At 47.6% G+C, this 16,157-nt stretch overlaps 1 protein-coding gene across 1 annotated transcript in view; it reads left to right on the top strand.

The window, feature by feature from the left end:
* Positions 1–16,157, top strand: part of LOC311133392 (receptor-type tyrosine-protein phosphatase gamma-like) — a gene marked incomplete at its 5' end in the record, with an annotated part of 269,130 nt that overhangs the window by 228,498 nt on the left and 24,475 nt on the right. The window contains 7 exons of the mRNA XM_084166893.1: positions 1,121–1,305; positions 3,463–3,571; positions 3,907–3,956; positions 4,513–5,293; positions 8,664–8,802; positions 10,852–10,890; positions 12,255–12,346. Of these exons, the coding sequence (XP_084023019.1) occupies positions 1,121–1,305; positions 3,463–3,571; positions 3,907–3,956; positions 4,513–5,293; positions 8,664–8,802; positions 10,852–10,890; positions 12,255–12,346 (1,395 nt within the window). The remainder of the gene's footprint in view (positions 1–1,120; positions 1,306–3,462; positions 3,572–3,906; positions 3,957–4,512; positions 5,294–8,663; positions 8,803–10,851; positions 10,891–12,254; positions 12,347–16,157) is intronic.

Below are 16,157 nucleotides of genomic sequence, written 5' to 3'. Positions count from 1 at the left end.
GTACAGGGGTAGAGGGGAGTGACTAATCACTTTGATAATGCCAAACCACAACTGCTATTCATCAGGATATTATTGGATGACCGCATTGCTACTATTTATGACTAATTAATTAGTCACACACAACTCATAATAGGCTATTCTTAGGTATGAGCCTGCTTTATCATTCCACAATAACAGTGAGTGTACTCACACATATCAACGCTGTTTGTTTAGACCGTGTGTTGTATTCATCCTTGGGCTATTAGTAATAATAAAGCTGATGATAAAAATGTAGACAGCATTTGGTTCTTTAGTCTAGTCTGTCTGTCTTCACTGGGTGGAATGACGTCTGTTCAGGTGAGGGAGTTCTGAGAGAAATAAAGCAGATCTCTGGAAGATTTCCCTGTGAATAAAACAGGGTTTGATTATTGAAGTGATATTTTCAGCTTCCTGACATGCTGAGGAATTAATCCCTCTGCTGTGGAGACTACAGAGCCATGGAGCTGCCTGGCTGCCTTTGACGCCATGCAACATCTTGCAGAGCTGAGGACTCGGCACTCTGCTCATTCTGGTCAAACAGAGACATCTAGTGGACATATGAGGAAACAACACTGCTTCTGAACTGACCCACAGTATGATTTATGGAGGCATGCATATATATAGGGAATAGCGAGATATAAAACCTAGATGGAAGGCCTGGAGGCACATATATATGAGTCTGTATTGTTTTAGCCCTAAGACGGATGCTGCTGTCTGGTGGAACAGCTCCATAAGTCACAGAACTACCTCAAAGCCCAGATAGCACAGATCCACACACATCTCTCATCTCTCTCGCTCTCTGTTCATTGCATCTTTGTCACTTTCATCGATCTCATGTGTCTACATGGACTGTATGTGTGTGTGGCGAATATACATACATGTGTGTGTCCATGCGTGTGTGGTGGGTTCTCCTATCCTCCGGCAGTCCTTTGTCTGACATTACAGATCGTTGTGGGACCACAGTGTAAGAACCTCTTTCTTTTTTCCTTCTCTTTTCTCTCCCACATCTCCCCTACTCCCTCCCTATACCTCTCTTTCCCACCCCTCTCTCTCTCTCTCTCTCTCTCTCTCTCTCTCTTTCCCTCCTCTCTCTCTCTCTCAGTGTGCAGCAGTGCTCCCATCAACATGAAGGTGCAGCATCTGAACCGCACGGCCCTGGTGGTGCGATGGACCCGGCCAGAGTTCACCTACCACCCGCCAATCATCTCCTTCCTCATCTCTTACAGCTGGACCAAACACGATGAGTCCTACGAGGAGACACACATCACCGACAGCCAAAACAAACTGGTCAGTTTTTATCACACTCACACATGCACACGTTCAAGACAGTGAGTGAATGAGTGAGACTACATTAACACAACCCAAATTACTCTACCACACACAGTGACAATGCAGAAACTGGTGAGGTAGACTGAAAAATGATGATAAATTGGCTGCGTATTAGACTGCGTGTGGAGACCTGCTGTAGTGACACTGTTGGTAGTTTGACCTTGGAACTAGCATTATGAAACACCAATGTAAGGATCAGAGCCGCCCCCAGCCATTTAACAGCAGCAGCGCTGGCATTTGAAACACCCACAGCTCTTTTACTATCCTGCCATTGTGTTCCGATTGGGGGCTGGGATTTAATGAGGAGCGGGAGGGAGGGATTCCTGCCTGCTGATAGAGGGAGGGAGAACAAGGGACAGCGGAGGAGAGAACAGAGGAGAGATGTGGTGGTTATTTTCTTTGAGGGCTGCCCATCATTAACAGAATCTAATCTCCCCATGTACCGCAGCCTCTCTTGTCTCAGCCATTCTTCCTCCTCTCACCACTCCTTCCTGTTCTTTCACTCTTTTTTCATTATTTCTCTCAATCTCCATCTATTTCCCTTTCTCACTCTCTTTTGTTCTCTCTTTCTCCCTCCACCTCTCCTCCTTTTCTTTTCAGATTGTCATTTCCATTTTTATTCTCTGTCTGTTCCCTGGGCACCACCATTATGTGGGTCACATTAGGGAGCGCACGGTACAGCCAGGCTTTATGAAACCTGTCGTCAGAATCAATGGAGAAGCCTACTAAACCACTCCAGCCCTGCTCCAGCCCCACCTTCCTGCCTGCTGCCTGCCGTCCGTCTTTACAGCCCTCTCCTCTTGTAATAACCGCCTGGGAACAGGGCAGACACATCCTTAACTGAATTAAACTGTGCGGAACATGCATAAATCAGGGAGGAGGTGGTGGTGGTGAGGGGAGAACAAACGCTATTACTTAATGTAAGATTTAGTTGTGCGGCGAGCCCTCCCTGGTGATCGGACACCAGAGAATGTGAGTTATGATAATAGCCATTCCTCATGCATTTAGCGGTGTATTGGACCTCCATCTCCCCACCGTGGGGATAATTCAGGCGTGTGATTTGGAATGCGTACACCATAAAGAGGAAATAGGAAGGGATACATTACGATGTGAGGTGTAACTCAGCCCTGTCTCTACCTCCCATATTCAGCCCAGGGTGATTTATTGCATCCTAATTAAAAATGGTTTCAGTTGTTTTATGTATTGTTGCTACAGTGTTCCTACAATCTTACCACTCAATAATCTGTGGTAAATCCAGTGTTTGTTGTCTACAGAAAGAAGGAAAGTAGATAGAGAGAGAGAGAGTTGAGGGAAGAAACGCACTGAGAGAGAGAGTGAGAGAGAGAGCATATATTTTCCCACCATGCTCTAACCTTCATTTTGTGACCTCTGCCCTCTGTGCTGTGTTGGGGTCATGGGGGCAGGCTGTGTTATGTCATCATTTTAGCCACGACAGAATTCTAAGCTAAGCTGTGTGACCTCTCCAGGAAGGTAGCCAGAACTCATCAAACTGTGTGTGTGTGTGTGTGTGTGTGTGTGTGTGTGTGTGTGTGTGTGTGTGTGTGTGTGTGTGTGTGTGTGTGTGTATACACAGTTTACTATACTTGTGAGTACCAGAAGTCCACACAAGAATAATAAACCAACTAAAATTCAGAGAAGTGAGCACTTTCTGCCGATCCTCACTTGTAAAAGGCTATTTTAGGCTTAGGAGTTAGGGTTAGAATTAGGGTTAAAGTTACGTGTTAGTGGTTATGGTTAGGTTTAGGATAAGAGGTTATGGAAAATAGGATTTTGAATGGGAATCAATTGTTGGTCCCCAGAAAGTCCTCATAAGTATAGTAAGACATAGATGTGTGTGTGTGTGTGTGAGTCTGTATTACTGTGTGCTCTTGCCACCCGCCCTAAGTGTAGGAGTACACACCATAGATATAGAATCCATCATATTTCTATGGTACACACACTCCTCCTCTATAGCAGACAGTCTACTAGCTACATGGGTTTAGGGGAAGTGTGCAGCAGGAGCCTGCAGCCCTGCTCCAACAAAAACACAGGGACACGTGTAGATGTGTGTGGTGCTCCTGTGTACTGCTGACGTCCCCTGGTTGTGTGTTACAGGAAGCTGTCATCACTCCGGTGTCTCCTGACGTGCTGTACCTGTTCCGGGTGCAGGCTGTGTGTATGAATGACATGCGCAGTGACTTCAGCCAGAGCATGCTCTTCAGAGGTGACTCTTCCTCATCTTCCTCATTATCATCCTCATCATCACCCTCTTTCCTTCATTTTTTCTTTTCACTTTTGTAAAAACAATCTGTAATTATTTCCCTCACGTTGCATCGTTCAGTTTATATTTATCTCACATCTCTTTGTCTCTTGTTTTGTTCCTTTGTTGTCTTGTTTAGTGCTACTCTCCTCCTCCTCATCACATATCTCTGTCTGTCTAAATGCCTATGTTGATTTGTTGCGCAGCTAGAATCAATAACAGTATTACACTGTCTATACAGTAAACTATATGTTGATTATCATTGGTTAAGAAGTTTTAATTTTATGGTCTCCTTTCAGCTAACACCACCAGGATATTTGAAGGAACAAGGATAGTTAAAACAGGGATGGTGAGTGTTGAGTGAACCCTCTGTAGTACTGCCTCTCTCCAGCAGGGAGCAGCACTGTCTCATTATCAAACTTCTGTGCTGGAGAGCATGCATCCACTGTGACTCAGATACTCTCAACTAGCCTACTTGTCAGTCCACAGATGTTAATGAAATATCAATATTGAGCAGAAGATAGCATATCACGTACTTGACTTATTTCTCCTTTCAGTTGATGAAACAGTTCTACATTTACATGATTACTGATGGGTTGATATGGCATGTAAATATTCTTCCACCATGGTTCTGCTGCCTGCCTGGTGTGTGTGGATGGGGGGGGAGAGAGAGAGTGCTGCAGTGCAGGGGGCTGTTGTCTCTGATTCCCAGGGCTACCCCCACTGTGCCACTACCACTACCGCCCGGAGTGAAGCCATGGGGGCCGGGAAGAGGAAATAGGAAGGGATACATTATGATGTGAGGTGTTGTGTAACTCAGCCCTTTCTCTACTGCCCTGTCTGTCTCTCTTTTCCCTCCTTTTCTTACCCTCTCACCCCTTTTCGCTTGTCGTTTCTTTCTCTAGCCCACCGTCTCTCCGGCCTCTTCAGCTGACATGGCTCCCATCAGCTCCGGCTCCTCCACCTGGACCTCCTCCGGCCTCCCTTTCTCCTTCGTCTCCATGGCGACAGGCATCGGCCCGTCCTCCAGTGGTAGCCAGGCGACGGTGGCCTCCGTGGTGACCAGTACCCTCCTGGCTGGGCTGGGGTTCAGTGGTGGGGTCATCTCCTCCTTTCCCAGTTCTGTGTGGCCGACCAAAGCTTCTGCTTCCAGACAGAATCCCACCGCTGCCCCCCCTCGTCAGCCCACCACCGAACCTGCAGCCTCCCAGAGCGCTGACGCAGCCAAAGACAACGGAGAGGGAGCCGAGGACAGGGAGAAAGGTGCAAAAAGTGAGGGAGAGGAGGGAGAGAAGGAAGGAGAGGAGGATAAGGAGGAAGACGAGGAGGAGAAAGAGAAAGAGACGAAAGAGAAGAAAGCGACAGTGGCGGACAAGGTAGAGAAGCAGATGAACAGCACGGTGGTGAAAGAGCATCCCACGACCGCCCCAGCCTCGACTGCCAAAGAGAAAGGAAGAGAAGAAGGGGACTCTGAGACTAACACCAGCAGCACTACGCCCTCTAGTGCTGTGGAGGACCAGCTGGTGACACACACACAGAGCACGGTGGAGACAGACACGGTGGTGCCCCCTACCACGGAGCCAGGGAATAACCCGGCAGAGTTCCCAGCCCCAGACAGCCCCTCCCCCACCCTCAGGCCCAGCACAGGAGGGAACAAGAGCCACTGGCCTTTCTCCATACACACAGGTGAGAACATGCATTATACTATGTACTTTTCAGTTAATCTTGAATCTGAGTAAAATAATGAAAGGGCATCAGGATTGGATCCGAGACCAAATTGTACTCCCTGTCTCCACTTGTTCTTTTTCCTTTCCACAGTATGTGATTCCTAATAATATGACTATAAAGTGGAAAGGAATATGACAGCCTTGTATTAGACACACCATGGTTCAGTTTAGAGGCTTTTTCATACCCACACATACCCATTTACACCCACACCAACACCTACACACATACAGTGCCTTCGGAAAGTATTCAGACCCCTTGACTTTTTCCACATTTATTCTAAAATTGATTTTTAAAAAAAAATCCCTCAGCAATCTACACACAATACCCCATAATGAGAAAGCGAAAACAGGGTTTTAGAATGATTTACATACGTTTTCAGACCCTTTGCTATGAGACTCGAAATTGAGCTAACGCGCATCCTGTTTCCATCAATCATCCTTGAGATGTTTCTACAACTTGATTGGAGTCCACCTGTGTTAAATTCAATTGATTGGACATGATTTGGAAAGGCACACACCTGTCTATATAAGGTCCCACAGTTGACAGTGCATGTCATAGCAAAAACCAAGCCATAAGGTCGAAGGAATTGTCCGTAGAGCTCCGAGACTGGATTGTGTCGGGGCACATATCTGGGGAAGGGTATCAAAAAATGTCTGCAGCATTGAAGGTCCCCAAGAACACAGTGGCCTCCATCATTCTTAAATGGAAGATGTTTGGAACCACCAAGACTCTTTCTAGAGCTGGCCGCCCGGCCAAACTGAGCAATGGGGGTAGAAGGGCCTTGGTCATGGAGGTGACCAATAACCTGGTGTTCACTCTGACAGAGCTCTAGATTTCCTCTATGGAGATAGGAGAACCTTCCAGAAGGACAACCATCTCTGCAGCTCTCCACCAATCAGGCCTTTATGGTAGAGTAGCCAGACGGAACCCACTCCTCAGTAAAAGGCACATAACGTAACAAAATGTGGAAAAAGTCAAGGGGTCTGAATACTTTCCGAAGGCCCTGTATGGTTATACTGAATGACATACAGTAGGTGTTGAAAGTATTAAAGTGACCTATCTGCCCAGGAGAGCTCTCTACATGCTGAGAGACTGTGGCTAATGCTGAACACACACTGCTGGAAGTACAGTTAAGGGTTTTAAACTGCCACTGCCTTGCAGACAGTCTTAACTACAGTAGACTGTATGCAATATTGACTAGGTCTGCTGGGTTATACTGTAATATACATTTAATGGAAAACCATAATATTATGATTTTCACAGGAAATACAGGTATACAGTTACGTCTATGTAACTAAAGCTGTTCATACAATATGAAGGGTGAATATGAGTTACTCGCTAAAACAATAACTTGAAGATGTGTATTTGATACACGTTTCTGTAGGATAGGACTCTCCCCTCTCTTTCCTTCCTTCTTTCCCACTCCCTCTACTTCCTCATCTTTCTCACTCCCACTACCCCTTCTTTCTTATCTCTCCCACTCCCAGCTTTCTCATTCCTCGTCTTTACCACTCCCTCTCTTTCTCTCCTTCCTTGTCTTTCTCACTCCCTCTTTCCATCCTTGTTGTTTCCCATTCCTCCTCTCTCTCCTTCCTCCTCTCTCCTTCCTCCTCTCTCCTTCCTCCTCTCTCTCCTTCCTCCTCTCTCCTTCCTCCTCTCTCCTTCCTCCTCTCTCTCCCTCCTCCTCTCTCCTTCCTCCTCTCTCTCCTTCCTCCTCTCTCCTTCCTCCTCTCTCTCCTTCCTCCTCTCTCCTTCCTCCTCTCTCCTTCCTCCTCTCTCCGTCCTCCTCTCTCTCCTTCCTCCTCTCTCCTTCCTCCTCTCTCTCCTTCCTCCTCTCTTTCCTTCCTCCTCTCTTTCCTTCCTCCTCTCTCTCCTTCCTCCTCTCTCTCCTTCCTCCTCTCTCTCCTTCGTCCTCTCTCTACTTCCTCCTCTCTCTACTTCCTCCTCTCTCCTTCCTCCTCTCTCTCCTTCCTCCTCTCTCCTTCCTCCTCTCTCTCCCTCCTCTGTGTTCTATTTAGTGCTGGCCTACTTTCAGAGCCGGTGACATGAGCTCAGAGCAGAGACGCAGCTGCAGGGTAAAAAACCCTCTGCTTCATTAATAGCTCCCTGCCTGGCACTTGAGTCATGTAGACCATTGGTGTGTGTGTGTTTGTTTGTTTGTTTGTGTGGCATCAATATGCATGTGTGCCCCTGTGCGTCCCTGCGTACTTCCGCTAGCGTTGTTTTTTCGGGACGACTCGTGTTAGCGTGAGAGGCAGACAGGAGAGAGCAGAGCAGAGAAGAGCACAGCAGCACATCATGGTTCCGCTGCCTGCCTGGTGTGTGTGGATGGGGGGGAGAGAGAGAGAGGCTGTGGTAGCGGCTGGCTGTGCTGCAGTGCAGGGGGCTGTTGTCTCTGATTCCCAGGACTACCCCCACTGTGCCACTACCACTACCGCCCGGGCTCCTGCTGCAGAGTGAAGCCATGGGGGCGGCCAGGAACAGCACCGCAGGAGAACCAGCCCTGGGTAGGTAGGGTAGCGGGGTAGCGGGGAGGGGGGCGTGCTCAGTGGCTTTAGTGCCTCAGGATGGATGGGATATAGTGGAGCATCTGGGTAGTAAGACAGGCTGGCTATGTAGTACCAGGGTTTTCTTCATAAACAGAGGATGTTTTGATTGTTGATGTTCTAGACGTATCCAATATCAATTCATCTTTACCGTTTTTTGTTGTTATTGAACATGTTTTCTCCTGTGTGTGCCTATTGAATGTGATCCAGGGTTGTTGCTGTCTGTGTAAAGCTCCAGTCTAGATACAGTAGGTTGAGGTGCTGATGATGTTGATAGATTTTGGCAGGTAGTGTGGCTAACTTTAGAATACCTGTCTTTGACAGGACAGGAATGTGTTGTCGCTGGTAGCATTTGGTATGAAGAGAGGCTACTGTTTATTTGGTAGGCACGGCTAAAGAGAGAGGCTACTGTTTCTTTGGTAGGCACGGCTAAAGATTCACAGCACGTTTTTTGAGTATTATGGAATAGTACCACACCAGTCTACATAGAGTGGTGGTTTCTGGGCAAACATTCTGGCTGATCATGTAGTCAGCACTTTACCAAGGTAAATCGGCCGGTAACATGAGTCTTTGGTTGATAAGATGGCAAGCTAATTTTAAGACATCATTGTTTATCATTCGTTTGTGGCTTGTTTTGTACCTTTGTGAAGCTGAGTTAACCCTGGCTAAATGTGTCTTCGACCTCATTCCTTACCTCTCCACTTCCAGATCAGTATCCCCATATTGTCCAGTAAATGTTGCTGTTATTCTGACTGATTGTGTCTCCTCTCCTTCTGTTTCAGAGAGGACAAGCGTGTCCAACCTGACCCGGCAGGGTGCCCCCGGGGTGGGCAGGATGGAGTGGATCATCCCCCTGATGGTGGTCTCTGCCCTCACCTTCGTCTGCCTCATCCTGCTGCTGGCCGTGCTCGTCTACTGGAGGTGGGCACCATAACACACACTGACACATCACACTCACGTAGCTGAATAAAACCTGTCAGGAAGAATGTTTCCCCAAATCGTGTTGATAGTTTGAAGGAGGGTGAAATGCTACAGACAGTGCTGGTCAACAGACGTTGTGAGATTTGTGCACTCCAGTGCTAATTCAACCCCCCCCCCCCCGAGCATCCTCTGTGGTCTCTCTCCATGTGTCAGTGTGTGAGCTGGCTATTGTCCCTGCTCTCCCCTGCTCTCCCCAGCAGCACCAGTGCCCTATAGTAGACCCCTGCTGCCACCTTCATGGGTTAAGGCCCAGGGGTATGACCGGCCATCTGCTCCCCTTCATGGCTCCACTCTGGAGCAGAGCAGGCTCAGCCATGGGGGTTCAGGGGTGAGAACACACACACCAAGCAGCCACTGTGAAAAACTGACACAGAGCTCACCCAGTGGGTTTTGCATCTGCCATCGTAGTGGAGGGCATGCACATTTGAATTTATTCAACAGCAAGCTTGTTTACATACATACACACTCACCCATCTGCAAATACTGTCACACCAAAAGCATAATCTAGATAGCATTGAGGGAATGAGCACTAGTTTCCAGCCAATAACTCTTACTGTAAGATTTATATGATTCCTATGATGCTGAAGAGAGCAATGTCAGACCTCCAGGTCTTTATCATCAAAGCTCATCCATAGCACTTCAAATAGGCGTTTAATGCCAGCCTGGGTTCAAAGACCATCTCTCCTCTGAGTGAGGGCCGTGACCTCTCTGGTTCTCACCACCCCCGGCTCCATTAAAGGTCCTCAGCCATGGCCAAATGATTAGCCCCTCATTGAGACCCAGCAGAGCAGGAGGAAGCTGTCCCTAGACACTGATCTCAGGTCAGTTTTATGTTTCCGCCCTAATGGTTAAGGTTGTAGGATTTCAGGAGGGTAAGCTCATCCTTGATCTGTGCCTGGAGGGTAACGTTTACCCGTGGTGTTCATAGGGCTCTGTCACAAAGGCTAATGGAAGTGCAGCACCCCCTGAGGCCTGTAGGGGGCCTCTGGGGAGAACATATGGCAGAGCTCATGGCTGCAGCAGCAGGCTAAGGAAGATTAGGCTGGCTGTTTGGGTTAAACTAGCATTTAGACTCAGCTTATCCTACCTAGCCTGGGTGACCTGAGCACAGAGTGTGTGCTGAGCCTACCTTTGTGTCCTGCGGATCAGACAACTGTGTGTGTGTGTGTGTGTGTGTGTGTGTGTGTGTGTGTGTGTGTGTGTGTGTGTGTGTGTGTGTGTGTGTGTGTGTGTGTGTGTGTGTGTGTGTGTGTGTGTGTGTGTGTGTGTGTGTGTGTGTGCGCGCGTGTGTGTGTGTGTGTCAGAGATAAAGTTCCTGGTGTTACAGAGATGTTGTCTGGATGGTGACAGCCCCCCAGACGCTGTAGGCCCAGGGGATCTGTCACAGTAGACTATCTATTCATACACACACACACACATACACAGACGAACGGGTGGGGCTTGAGCTCAAGGTCTCCTGGGCAGTAGCAGGTGTCTGAGGCGTGAGAGGGGAGTGTTGGGTAATTCTAATCCTATTGTGGAGCAGAGCTCCATGTTGCCTTGTGACCCCTCCCCCGCCGGGACCACATTGGCTGCCTGTGGACAGTAAGCCCGCCAATGAGTAATGACCTGGTAATGACTGGTCTGAGATTAGGTCAACCAACCCTGAGCCTGACTATAAACACACAGGAGAATTACTGGGGAAAGATCTAGGAACTGTTACTAGACAGAGAGAGAGAGGCCGTTGCTCCTCCGGCTTGTTTGTGGTCCTGTGTGGCTCAGTTGGTAGCGCATGGTGCTTGCAACGCCAGGGTTGTGGGTTCGATTCCTATGGGGGACCATTAGGATAAGTGCGTCCGCTAAATGACTCAAATATAAATGTTAGAGCAGAGAGGACAGGGAAGCCCTCCCCTCTACTCCTCCTCTCTTCTCCTCCGTCTGCTGGTCTGGTTCAGCATGCAGACGCTGCCGGCAAAGGCTGTTCTGTCTCTCCTCTTCTTCACTCTCTAGGATGACCAGTTTCTGCAATCTACTCTGCATAAACTACAGGTAGGAGTAGGACCATAGACACACACGTACAGTGACTTTACTCTGTATTTGGTATGTAGCCTCTGGTTCAAGCTCAGACCTATGCTCCTCTCTCCTACAAAGATTATTTATCTGTTTTCCTTTTCTCACCTATATCCTCTTTTTAAGGGGTGAGGTTCTCGCCAGGCTTATTCGTTTGGAGTGCTGTCATTGAGGAAGAAATAAGTAGGCTAGTTATTCTTTCACTTTGAGATTTTTAAAGAGAGGAACAGTTAATTTTTTACTCTTTACATTGTTTCCATATTGTAGCTGTTATCTCTGTTAGAGGAGAGCTCTTTGCTGAAGCGTAAAGTGTAATATGTTTATGTACAGTTCACTTTCCTGAAGTCAGTGCTTAGTCTAGAGCTGGATGTCTTTCCAGACACGCGTCCAGTAATCTTGTTTCTATGTGTACTTTGCCCTCTTCATCTTTGTTTGACCTCAGACATTCAGTATGCTTAAACTGAAAACAAATGGATTCTCTTAGTGTTTATGTGAGTCTTCACTCTGACTGTGTGAGAGCTGTGAGAGTGTGTGTGTGACTGTGTGTTTACGCTCATGTTCGCCTGCTCTGGAGGAGTTCAAAGTACACCTTGATCCTGTTCCACGTCTCCAGCACCATCTGTGTTTGCTTTGGGGGGGATTGGCACCTGTGGCGTCGCTGATGACAATGCTGATACATTATTCACAGGTCTAACGTGTCACTGACGATGTGCGTTTCTCGCTCTCTCTCTCAATTCAATTCAATTCAATTTAAGGGCTTTATTGGCATGGGAAAGTATGCTAACATTGCCAAAGCAAGTGAAGTAGATAGTAAACAAAAGTGAAATAAACAATAAATATTAACAGTAAACATTACACTCAGAAGTTCCAAAAGAATAAAGACATTTCACATGCCATATTATGTAAATATACAGTGTTGTAACAATGTGCAAATAGCTAAAGTACAAATAGGAAAATAAATAAACATAAATATGGGTTGTATTTACAATGGTGTTTGTTCTTCACTGGTTGCCCTTTTCTTGTGGCAACTGGTCACAAATATTGCTGCTGTGATGGCACACTGTGGTATTTCACCCAGTAGATAAGGGAGTTTATCAAAATTGGGTTTGTTTTCGAATTCTTTGTGGATCTCTGTAATCTGAGGGAAATATGTGTCTCTAATATGGTCATAAATTTGGCAGGAGGTTAGGAAGTGCAGCTCAGTTTCCACCTCATTTTGTGGGCAGTGTGCACATAGCCTGTCTTCTCTTGAGAGCCAGGTCTACCTACGGCAGCCTTTCTCAATAGCAAGGCTATGCTCACTGAGTCTGTACCATCTCTCTCTCTCTCTCTCTCCCTCTCAGGAGGTGTTTCCAGACGGCTCATTTCTACGTAGAAGACAGTAGCTCTCCCAGAGTGGTGCCCAATGAGAACATCCCTGTCATCCCCATCCCAGGTAAGCACCAATTAGAGCATCCCTTTTATCCCCATAGTACTCCAGGAATCATGAATGGATGAGTGGAATGCTTATCGCAACAACATGGCGCCCAGCTCGGAAGTTGACCAAACTTTCACTTTCTGACTGTGGTCAGTGTAATAGACACTCAGGGTCAAGGGGGAGTAGCCTAGTCCCACATAGTTCTGCTCCTCTCTGGTTTCATTGGAATCCTTTAGGCATCAATAATGTACAACCTGTACAGACACCACTCACATACAGTAGAGAAACCATATGAGACTGCATATGACCAATCTCCTTACATGAGACCACTATTTCAACATCCAGCCACCTCTATGGTGTCACGATCGTTTATGGAAGATACGAACCAAGGCGCAGCGTGATAAGCGTACATTTTATTAAGTACTTAACTCACGACAAAACAACAAACAAACGAAACGTGAAGTCCTAGGTTACACAAAACAAACCTTAACGGAACAAGATCCCACTTGGTGCGAGGGGCAGGAACAGGCCGGACCGGGCTGGCGACGCGCACCACTGGCTTGGCGCGAGGGACAGGAACAGGCCGGACCGGGCTGGCGACGCGCACCACTGGCTTGGCGCGAGGGACAGGAACAGGCCGGACCGGGCTGGCGACGCGCACCACTGGCTTGGCGCGAGGGACAGGAACAGGCCGGACCGGACTGGGAACACGCACCACTGGCTTGGTGCGGGGAGCAGGAACAGGCCGGGCTGGACTGGGAACACGCACCACTGGCTTGGTGCGGGGAGCCGGAACGGGCCGGGCCGGACTGTGGAGGCGGACTGGAGGTCTGGAGCGGAGAGCTGACACAACCCGTCCTGGCTGAATGCCTACTTCCACACAATACGTGTGAGGCATCAGCACAGGACGTACGGGGCTGTGCACTCGTACTGGCGCTACAGCACTTGGCACTGGCGCAGGATATACGGGACCGAGGAGGCGTACTGGAGACCACGAGCGTTGAGCCGGCACACCCCGTCCTGGCTGAATGCCCATCTTTGCACGACACGTGCGTGGTGCTAGCACAGGACGTACAGGACTGTGCCGGAACACTCGCGGCACAGTACGTAGCTCCGCATAACACAGAGCTTGCCCAGTCATACGCTTCCTAGCCTGAGTACGGGGAGTTGGCTCTGCTCTAACCCTAGGCTCCGCCAACCACCCTTTTAGCCCCCCCCAAACATTTTCTTGGGGCTGTCTCTCGGGCTTCCTCCTCGGCCGGTACCCTCTGCGTTGCCGCTGCTCCTCTCTATAGCGCACCTCCACAGTCTCCTCCCAAGGACGGCGATCCATTCCGGCCTGAATCTCCTCCCAAGTCCAGGATCCCTTCCCGTCCAGGATCTCCTCCCAGGTCCAGGCTGTCTGTTCCTGGACACGCTGCTTGGTCCTCTTTTGGTGGGATCTTCTGTCACGATCGTTTATGGAAGAAACGGACCAAGGCGCAGCGTGATAAGCGTACATTTTATTAAGTACTTAACTCACGACAAAACAACAAACAAACGAAACATGAAATCCTAGGTTACACAAAACAAACCTTAACGGAACAAGATCCCACACCGACTAGTGCCAAACAGGCTAGAAAATATACCACAGAAACTACACACCCTGGCTCAACATTTCAGAGTCCCCAGAGCCAGGGCGTGACATATGGGCTCTGTTGAAGAGTAAATGAATAGTTATTCCAAATATGTTGTTGTTTTTCCAAAGGATCTGTTAGTGATGCATAGTGTGTGCATTGAGATGTGCATGTGTGTGATCAGTACTGGTGTTGTTATGCTAGAACACACTGTTCCCTCATAATTATGTGATGAGTGTGTACAGGTGTTTGTGTGCGCTCATTCATGTTAGTGTTTAAACCCATTTATGAGCGTTCCCTGTCGTCATTGGTTTAGCCCAAATGCACCATGTTAAAGGAGGATGGAAGGGGAGGAGGGTAGAGGAGTGCTGGATCTCTCTCTCTCTCACTCTGTCCAGCCAGTGGATCAAACCTAAGAGGCATGGAGATTGACCCTCAAAGACCCACTCTTCCATATCTAACATCTCCCCTTACATCCAAGATTCTCCCCCAGCATCCAAATCCATTTGGACTGACTGAGTGCCCTTCACAATGGGCTTTGGCACAGAGAGCTGTGTCCAATGTGCCTATTTAAACCAATGGCAAAGCACTTCCCAGATCAGGGACAGGGCAGGCTTATAAAGTGGGCACCAGAAGACCTCTCTCCTCCTCCTTAAAAGGGTCTTAACTTTGAGAACCTACTTCAGTACTCTACATTCTCCCCAGCAGATTGTAACTCCTAGCGAGGTATCAACAGGTATGTGGCTTTATTAGACTATATTGACTATGATGTAAGACAATGTTTATAGAATAGCCTAATGTTGATTAGAGGGTTGTTTCTGGGTTGTTTTGATCTTGATCAGGGGTTTGGAGGACTGAAATAGGCATACTCTTTCTTTAAATACATTTGTGCAGAAATGAAGCTAAAGATTACTGGTTAATTCCCTCAGATAAAGCAGTAAAAACAGTAGACTCAGTCTGTATACTGTATCAACAGCCCCAGTGGGTCTGCAGTGATCTATGGGAGAATGAGCAGCAGTGAGGGGACGGCCCAATGTGACCACAATGATTAACCTGCTTCTCACAGCGCTAATTGTCTCAACTGACACCCCACCACCACCACCACCACCTCTCTAAGCCTCCCTGACATCTCTCTCTCTCTCTCTGGGGATTTCAACCTCATGATAATATGAGCAGCAGAGAAACACACCACATACCTAACTACCAGAGACATACCACACACCACATACCTAACTACCAGAGACATACCACACACCACATACCTAACTACCAGAGACATACCACACACCACATACCTAACTACCAGAGACATACCACACACCACATACCTAACTACCAGAGACATACCACACACCACAATATTTTACTCCATTGTATTTCCAACTACCATTTTTCAAAGGCACATTTTTTTGACAATTATGTCTAATACATTTTTTATGAAGCTGTTTGACATCTTGAACCTCCTTTTATTGCCATATGTTGTGTTTACTATAAGGATATGATTAGTGGCATTTGCATGCTTAATATTCCTCTCAATATTTTATGAGCAGGACACAGAGGGGGGTACAGATATGGATTTGGGTGCTTTCAATGGGCACTGTAGTTAACAGCATGTCCTATGAAGTACCATTATCATTTGGGCTAAGATCTAAAAGTATAGGCTGCCATATCCCTTAAGTTGGCTCTATGAAACATTCACTCTGTGTGTGTGCACACGTGTTTGCATGTGTGTAAATAAGTGTGTGCGTGCATGCATACAGTAGGTGTGTGTGTTCATACACGTGTTTGAGTGTGTGATTTCCCATTCGGTGGATGAAACGTTCGTTCAGCCCAGCTCTCCGTATGTCTCACTAAACAAGTGTTTAGAGAGGTTCCCACAGGCACAGTTAGGACAGGACATTCACCAAGATGAGCTCCATCTCCCTCATTACTCTCCACAATCACACTCCTTAGGAAATCTTCCCTTCGCTATTTTTACCCCGTTTTGTGAAGAAGTGAATAAAACCAGGACCAGATTGAGACTGTGAATCATTAATGACGCTGCTTGAGATGAAAGCTGTGAACTTACCTCACCTATATGAAACATAAGCTGATGGACATTAATAACCCATTCTTTCATTTGTCTTGGTGAAATATTGGTGAAATATTTAACATAGCATAGTGAGTGGAAGAGCAGACGGCGCCGCGATTACTCTCACCTCTCCTTTTTCGTT

This window comes from Coregonus lavaretus (genome assembly GCF_964263955.1).
Source record: "Coregonus lavaretus genome assembly, chromosome: 8".
Classification (NCBI taxonomy): domain Eukaryota; kingdom Metazoa; phylum Chordata; class Actinopteri; order Salmoniformes; family Salmonidae; genus Coregonus; species Coregonus lavaretus.
The sequence above is the reverse complement of the archived record's forward strand: the minus strand, read 5'-3'. Positions and strand labels throughout refer to the sequence as shown.